The sequence below is a fragment of the Saccostrea cucullata genome, unplaced genomic scaffold (genome assembly GCF_032062105.1).
Source record: "Saccostrea cucullata isolate Sc308-1 unplaced genomic scaffold, CSIRO_AGI_Scuc_v1 ctg9063, whole genome shotgun sequence".
Classification (NCBI taxonomy): Eukaryota; Metazoa; Mollusca; class Bivalvia; order Ostreida; family Ostreidae; genus Saccostrea; species Saccostrea cuccullata.
In genome coordinates, this window is record NW_026932490.1 from 1 (window position 1) to 9,362 (window position 9,362).

Below are 9,362 nucleotides of genomic sequence, written 5' to 3' on the forward strand. Positions count from 1 at the left end.
ATTATTAATATGCATTATCAATTAAATCTGAGATGTGACATGTCTAAGCATTGATTTAAGCTTTAATGCATACGAGGGTTGTTCGAAAATTATTGAGACAATGTGTATCTTTTGCTTTCTAATAAACGTCTTTCAGTGAAAATTGGCATATACGTTTGACATACAATAAAAATTAATAAGAGCAAGAAATATTTTACAAATATCAAATATTTTCTCTATAATTGTATATAAATGTGTCAATAGTAGGGGTACCCGGAGCAGTCGCGGAATCAGACATTCAAAGTATGTAACCCCAAAATTCTAACTCTTCGTGGATCAATAATAAGAGCGAAAATAATTCAGTTTAAGTGTATAATTTTTCAGCTTTGGTTCAAATTCCTGTTGTGCAACTTTGATAGAATTTTGATCAGAAATACGGAGATCATAAAAAAATTAAGCGCGGTAGAGAAATCTGCTAACAACGAAAAAATGGATTTTGACGTCAAGGGCGGAGCAGCCAGTATGCCTAAAATTTTGTGTAGCGCAATGCAGAACTCTTTGAAGACTGAACGACCTACTAAAACAATAACAACGAGAAAAAAATTATGTGTTAGAGTTTGTTATTTCCTTGGTATACATTTTTTAGCGATTAAATATAAACAAAAGTAAAATTAAACGATCTGGACGACAATGAGTTATTACATACAGTATTGATATCGTTAGGGTATTTAACCCACGTTACATAAATTGGCACCGCATGATTCTAAGTTGTCCTTTCCCATAAATGAAAATTTTTGACTGAGGTAGCAACAGCAAACATTTTTAAAGAATAGTTTTAAGAAACTTTGATTTTTGTAATGTTATATATAATAATAAAGAAGGAAAAGTAATAAACGCTTCCCGATCGTTTCACATGTGAAACAACCTACGGCTAACGTAACGTTAAAAGACGTAGCGAGGCTGCTACGGGTCGATAGACATATGCATATTTATTACTTCACAGAAACTTATATAATTATCGCAGGAATTAGAAAATTTGCTCAAGTGTTTTAAACGTTCTTTATAAGATGTTGGTGAATTTTCATGAAATTATCTCCGTCCTTTATGGAGTAAATGAAATTGTCTCAATAATTTCCGAACAGCCCTCGTAAATATTCATAAATAAATGATATATTTGGAAGATACCATACAAATCCTAACCTTTTTCCTAATCTATTTAACAATGTTTCAAATAATCTTATACCATGAAGAGTAACGAACAAATTTTAACTGAAGCTATACAGTTAACATCACCACCCCATTGGTGCACTAAATCATCTCTCTTATTTTTTGCAATTTAATAAAAACATGCCTATTCTTACCAAAGGATTCCACAATCCTGCAAGAAAATATTTCCCTCGAACCAGGAAAGTCTCGTTATAGGTGATTCTGTCTGTGAATGCCTGACTGATTGTATTACACTCATCATACTGACCGAGCCACATGAAATCACCATCAAATATATTACTGGGAACTTTTCCTATGGCATCAAGCACTGAAATAAAATATCTGTTACTTGAGCACATTAGTCAGGTAGTGAGTATGAAATTTTTAATCCAAATAAACATTTTATTCTGCAATGAAGGGCAATCACTCTTCTTTCTCGTCTAAGAAATGTTCCTGCAAAATTTGCAGTACCCATTTATTTGTTAATGTTTGTTATTTTCTATTGAAATATTCTTAAAGTAAATGAAATTTCTTTAAAGACTGAGATGCTTTTTTATACTTATCATAAATATCGAAAAAGATAGCATGTTTTTACTTTTAAGAGACCAGCGATTTCTTTCCTTCAAACCATCAAATAATAGTTGAAGTCCAACACCACAACCCGCCGACATTTTGATCCGAGACCCAAGATCAGTCATAAATTCCTCCTTTAGGAGCAAAATCTGGTCATACATCGAGTCCAGTGATAGTATTTTCTACAAAATTAAAAATCTCTCAGTTTTGGAAATTTCATAAAAGAGAAAACATCTGTATAGTGAGCAACATAGTTTTATAAATAACATTTGATACAATGAAACAAATAGTTCTGGTTCATTAATTTTCTTACCTGTAACATAGTAGTGCCATTGAATCTATGAATAAAATCCGGCTCAGACTCCTTCTGAGTTAACCTGGCATGACCCTGTCTCATCAGCTCATGGTACTGAGGAACGTTCGTCTGGCCCTGTAGGGCACCCAAACACAACGAGAGGAGAACAGAGCTCAGCAATACAGTTTTCTGGAGAGCCATCTATGTGAATTTAGCACCTGTTAAAAGATATGTTGGGTGTCATTCTAAATACGATTTTTGTCCCCTTCCGGTGAAACCGGAGGGGACTTTAGGTTTCCTCTGCGTCTGTCCGTCCGTCCGTCTTTCCGTCAGTCTGTCCTACATGTACTTTGTTTTCCGCACTTTTTTCTAAACGCTTGCAGATATTGAGCTGAATTTTGGTACGCGGGTGTATCTTGATGTGTTACAGATCAAGTTGAAATGTCCTTGTGCTTCATTGATTTATTGACAGAATTATGGCATTTTATTTTTTCAAAATGGTTTAGGATGGTCGGCATCGTAAATATGAAGCGAGAAAAAGACGTTGTAAAAATTAGTTTAATTTTCGTCTTTATGTGGATTTTTTGTATGAGGTTAGAGGCTTTTACAACCTCAAACTTTAGCCCTTTCACCTTGCATTGGTCATAACTTTTGCATATTATAATTGACATCCTAAAGACAAAGGGGAACCCGGTAGGGGACATGTATTGCTTATGCAATACTCTCAGAATGCTTGCTAAATATAAAGACCTTGAAGATGAAACAATTAAAAGGGTCACAAAGCAAGCTTTATATTTCCCCCATCCTTGGCACATTCAAGTTATCTCATCCTCAAGTAAAATGTCTCTCCGGATATTAATTCAAATCCTTATTATCTTGTCTTCCTGTTTATAACTCCATTATTTGACTTTCACAATTAGTTTTGACAGTGATTACAGTGAACAAAAATAACCATTTCCTTTTTTTATATATTCATGTACAATCATGTCTATGTATACCGTTCAGAAAAATCAGTCAGAAAAGTTATGTTGATATGTATACATGTATAAGATCATTGGTCTTTTCGTGATTTGACTTTTGCCTGTTTAAGAATTTTTTATTTTTAAATAATTCTTTCATGGACAGTATTTGCAAGAGTTATTTTTATCTGTTTGTTATGGTGTTTTGCAGGTTTCGTGCATTTTATCCGCTCCAGTAAATAAAAATTAGAACAGATATTTCATTCATCTCTCTCTCTCTCTCTCTCTCTCTCTCTCTCTCTCTCTCTCTCTCTCTCTCTCTCTCTCTCTCTATATATATATATATATATATATATATATATATATATATATATATATATATATATATATATATATATATATATATATCAAAAGAATCTGATGCATTGGTAATGGAATTCAAGCAAATAGAAAAGAGAGCTTGAGATCTTTTAGTCAGTATATCAATTTATTAAAACTACTAAAACATTTCTTAACAAAAACTATGCAATAAAATGGCCGCATCAAAAACCTCATAGAAAGCACAAAACCTGACTGGACAGATCCAAGAATTACAGACAACCAATTTTTTCAACCAAGTAAAAACTGTACCGTAATGACCTTTGCCATCTTGAATCCCGTTCCCAAATTATGCAACATGCTGATCTGAACAACATACTATAATCACTTCAAAGTGGTTTTGTAGCAAAAGATCCTGTGAATCCGAACTCATTGAGACTACAGAAAAAAAATTCGAAACGAGATGATTTAGCTGGCAAATTTTCAGAGTACGTTTTAACGCAGACAGTAAACATGGTAAACCCGCGATCTTCGTTGAAGTAAAAACAATAAAATTAGACAATTTGCCGTACAATACTACAATTTACCTTCTACTTTAATATTATATCCATGGGTCTGTGCAATTTCTTTCAAAAAAAGGTTGACGATGTTTATATTATGAACACGTAAGACGTATCATTGGTGCACTAAATACGGATCCGGATGTACATTTTAGATGAACATCAAGTGTCTCATATATACTACACAGCGACACCTTAGGTTGGCGAAGATTACAACAAAGAAAGGCGGATGCAAGGCTTGTACTTATGTACAAGATCATACATGGTCTGGTACATGTAGCCATCCCCTTAGTTCAGTTCATTCTCCCCAGTAGAACTACTTGTACATCTCATTCCCTCACCTTCGACAGATACAAACTACAAAAATGTTTATAAATACTGTAAATTAACTTTTATTCGCGTCTGAGTAATTTTCTCAAAGTTCGCGAGAGCCTTGTCATCGTAGCGAACTAGTTTAACCCTAAGAAATCACAAAATGAAGTCATCATAAAGTTGATTTACAGTACTCCTTTTTCCCCCTTACATTAGTTCAGTGGAACAGATTGCCGGGCAGTGTTTTCTGACTTCCACATGTTAAACATTTGAAACTGGAAGTGAGCAAACTGAATCACCCTAGACCTCGATTATATAATGGTGTTTTTACATCTTTTAACTGTGAATACTGTATTTCTAAACTTTAATATTCACTAACTTAAAAGTAGTCCCTTTTTACCGCATTGAATTTACTTTTCTCTACTTTTTTAATATCTCTTACCCAGCTGTGTACCCTACTCAGAATACTCAAAATTTGAGGGTGAGTAGTGTCGTTGACCCTTAGAACAGCACAAGCTTATCTTTAAAAAAGATTGATGAGCTAGCACGGTGGCATAATAAATCACCGAGAAAGACATTGAACCATTTGTGTTTCTTTGCGAAAGCGAGGGGGACATATAAATTTCATTTATCTGTTGGTCTGTATTTCTGTCTGTTCATCATAAAAATTTGACCTTGGTCATATCTTATGAATGAGAAGAGATAGGGCTGTCATATTACATGGTTATTGCTTGCGACAAAAACCTTTCTAAATTCACTATGATTTTTATCCCCCTGACCTTCACCTTGAAGTTTGACCTACTTTCAAAATTTAAACATTAGTTTCAACGGGCCATAATAAAAAGATATAAGGCTATCATATTAAACATTTGTATTAACTGTGACAAGAATTTTTTTAAATACACTATGATTGTTAACCTTGTGACCTTGATCTTAAAGTTTGACCTACTTTTCAATAATTTAAATAAACTAGGTAGGATCTTTTTAGTGAGAGGAGATGGAGCTTTCATATTAAACCAGAGTATTGCCTATGACAAGAGATTTCTAAATACACAATGGTTTTTTACCCCATGATCTTGACCTTGAAATTTCACTTTCTTTTAGAAAAATTAAAACACTTCTTTAAATTGGCTATAAGTTTTGAATGAGCTTTCGTATTAAACATGTGTATATTATATGTGACAAGACTTTTCTACCTTGTGACCTTGAACTTGAAGTTCGACCCACTTTTCAAAAATATTAACCTTGGTCATAACTTTTGAATAGGAAGAAATATGGTTTCATATTAAAACTTGCATGTGTGTTCCTCGTGACAAGACTTTTCTATTTACACTATATTTTTATTTCGTCACATTGACCCTGAAGGTAACTTTATCTTTAATACTTAAAAAAATAGCAATTTTGTTGTGTATTAATGAAAAAAATTTTAAATTATTTTACAGAAAATGGTATAGTGTGAGAGCAAACCCATTAATTCCTATTAACGTCATTCTGTGCACAAAGTAGTGTACATGGTTCAACAAACGAAATAGACCCCTGAAACGTACTCAGGCATGCCCTCTGATGTTGTTAATGTTTACTTTTCACAGGGTGTGTTCAATTCTTGAGCTCTTCACACACCACTGACAAAACTGATGTGTTGGCTTCGTTTCTGCATATTTCTAATCTGACTTTTCTGGATTATAGTTTTAGTATTTTTCATAAATACACCAAAAATGCCACTTTTTTACCGATGTTGGCTCCTGATATTTAAAGCCTTTTTTATGAAGTATATTTTTAGTTTCAATAAACTAGTACAAAGAAAATGTAATCAAAAAATGGGGATTGATATGCTTCTTTTGGCTACAGTACATTTAATATGATTTTTTTTGCACTGAAATTTGTGTCTTAATCAAACATTACATCTTCCAAGTTTTCCCTCTAATATTTTTAACCAAATAAAGCATGGAAAAACTAAAAGTTTATTTGAATAAGACACTTTCAAACTGTGACTAAGAATACGTTTAAAATTTCGTCGCATAATTAATTTTTTGACCTTTCTGCACTACAAAATGTGATTTATCTTGCATTAAAATTATTTTAAGGTCCTAAACGTTTGCTGAATTGAAGCAGATAGGTCAAATTTAATTTAAATATTCAGAAAAGAACAGTAATCACGGTGTTGTATGATGTAAATCTATAGATATAACTAAAAAGTGTCAATTTAAAATTGGCTCAATTTTTTCCTATACTTTCCGTATATTTATTAAATTTCTCACAATTCGTTGAAAGAATTCATTTAAAAAAATGATTTAATGGATATTTCAGAACCAACATAACACATTTCACAGTAAAAAAACAGATATGCATGCAACCAGCATGGAAAAATACGAATATAGAATTAACAATATTGTATATGGTTCAAAAGGAAAAAAATGATCATTTTCTTCTAAAAAAAAAAAAACTGGCTTAAGGTCATATGCAACTTAGACTTAGTTTAAACTTTAGTAGACTCTTCGCTGGAGTTGAAGAGTTACATTAAATAAGGAACATCTGGGCATTTTTTTTTTATGTTTGTATATGGTTTTCACACCTCTTCTTAAAACAAAGTTTCATGAAAAAAATTCTGGAATTTCTGTTTTGTAATTTTTGTATACATGTACTTTTCTTTGGATTATGCTTTTTCATAGTTTGATATCTTCCTAAACCCCCTGGAAATATATTCTGATTTTTTTTTGTCTATGAGCATCTGATGGCACTACAATCTTAGATTAAGAATATCTTGATAGAATTATCAGTAGGTAAGGTAATTTGCGTATGTCCTAAATCCTACTTGAATGGAATTAAATCGCAGTTTTTCATTAAATATTGTTCAATTTGCATTGTAAAATCAAGATTTAATGTTAGGACTAAAAAATGATGCAAAATTTTAGAAATAAACGTTAAAGTACACGTATGTGAAGGTGAAAGGAAGTGTAAAGCAAATGCGTCTAGAAATTCGAAGTTTCCAGTGGCGTAGCATCGTTTTTGTTTTTGAAAGTGGGGGGGGGGGGCCAGGCAGAGAAAAAAATATTTTACTTACCTGAAAAAGTTGACAAGGCAAAAAAAAAAAAAAAAAAAAAAGGGAAAAAGTTGCCCAAATTCGAAAATCCTATTTCCTGGGGGGGGGGGGGGGGGGGGGGGGGGGGGGGGGAGGGGGTAGGCGTGTAGGTAAACTTTTTCTCAGTGTCAACTATTTTTAGTACCAATTCTTATACTACATTTCCGGTACATTTCTAAAAGTGGGGGGGGGGGCCAACCAGGCTTTCAATTAACATTTCCTATAGTGTAAGTAAGGTTTGGAAAAAAAGTGGGGGGGGGGCCAGGCCCCCCCCCCCCCCCCCCCCCCCGGATACTACGCCCCTGGTTTCAATTACTTCTGCATAAGATTGTTTATTTTATTTTCGTTTCAGATGCCACAGCAACATCTAACTTAGGAAATTGTACAGAAAAATTGAGTAAATATTTACCTCAAATCTGTGTCTCGACTGAGCACCTTAAAGATTACAATATAATCTAAAGTCATGGGGAAATGAAAAATCAATTCGCTGCACATGTAATATGGAAAGCCAACGGATTCAAAATTCCAGTTCTGCAATTCATAAAATGTACACAATGAAACCTTAATTTGTAAACTGTAAATCATAATTTCATAATTTGTCAAGTGTTCTATCATAATGTGTTATTTGTGAAGTATCCAACATAACTTGTAAAATATAAATGCAAGTTATGTCAATGATCACTTGCAATTCGTAGACTTGCGATTTGTCAACTTGTAAAATGTAAATTGTACTTTCGTGATTTTTAAATTATACACAATTTTGTAGAACAATCGACAAATTATGAAGTTATGATTTACAGTTTGGCTTTCCATACTGTAAGTGTCAAATCCTTACACCTTCGCCCGTTATACAAATTATCCCATGTTTCCCACTATTGTTGATGTCCCTGGCATACTCTCCTAACTAGACAGTTATTCTTTATATTTCCATTAAGTCGAAATATTGTCTTATTTAGTAGATTTGAAATGTACGAGGCATTCCATGTTATTTTCCATTGCCCCGCCCCATGACGTCAAATTTTACTATAAAAATAGCCCAATACAAACAAGACACAAATTTAATGATTATTTAGTTACACTGCAGTCAAATATCAACATTTATAAAATAAACAACAAAGAATTTCATGTTATGATCAAAGCAATCTTGCTAACTTTAATTATTTATGTGACCTAGGTTAAGGTTGTCGGAAGCACGTGTATAGGCCCTAGGTCACTTCTCCGCCGCCATATTGAATGCAGTGTTGCAGTTGATGAAACGAGAGTCGGTTAGCATGGTCAGGAAACAGAACTGTGTGTGTTAAAATAACAGCTAGAGGACGTTGAATTGCGTAAGAAGTTGGATGTTAATGACTGAGGGACGATGTTTGTATCGGATGATGGAGTGCAGATCTATGTGGGAATGCCGATTCTCCACGTAGTTCAGATGAGCTGTTTACCATGCTTGCCGATGTGAAGTTCATGGTCTCGCAAGGCCTCGGTGAAAATGGACAGCGTTGCGCTAGTGACGTGCTTTTGATCCGAAGATAATTCATTATTTATTTTGTTTGTAAAAAGATATATCATATCTAATTACTTAGTAAACAATTAAACAAAACATCTTTTTTTTTCTTCAGTGTATTTATACGCCACTCATATACATGCAAGTTTGACATTTGACCTTTCAGTAGTATTTCAATAGAGAAATTTACATGCCACAGGAATCACGGAGAAATTAACAAGATTCACTTTTGTAGTGTTTATCGTAGGGAAAACAATTGGAAATAGAAAAATTTAAGCTATAACTCGTTTAAAGCCTGAAATATTGCAATATACATGTACATGTATGAATATTTAGTTTATAAATTTTGTAGACTCATCACAAAGATAAAGTTATAATTATACAAACAGAACCGTATATGGTGGTTTTCTACAGTTTGTGTTATAATAAGCATACTGAAGCTTTACATGGATCAAGTGTCTGTGAATCAATAAAAAACAATATGTTTTTTTTTATGAAATGCTTTTCTTTTAACAATTATTTCTTGATTTGAATAAAACATTAAACATTCCAGAGATTCAGACTACCTGATTATGTATAGTCT

At 33.1% G+C, this 9,362-nt stretch overlaps 1 protein-coding gene across 1 annotated transcript; it reads right to left on the reverse strand.

The window, feature by feature from the left end:
• Positions 1-1,301: 1,301 nt before the first annotated feature.
• LOC134235251 (uncharacterized) lies at positions 1,302-4,063 on the reverse strand. Its single transcript, XM_062717382.1, has 5 exons — positions 3,918-4,063; positions 3,643-3,768; positions 2,072-2,271; positions 1,781-1,940; positions 1,302-1,513 (listed from the first exon to the last, which is right to left on the reverse strand). Exons 3-5 carry the CDS (start codon positions 2,252-2,254, stop codon positions 1,302-1,304), a joined length of 555 nt encoding a protein of 184 aa, XP_062573366.1. The 5' UTR covers positions 2,255-2,271; positions 3,643-3,768; positions 3,918-4,063.
• Between the last annotated feature and the right edge of the window lie 5,299 nt (positions 4,064-9,362).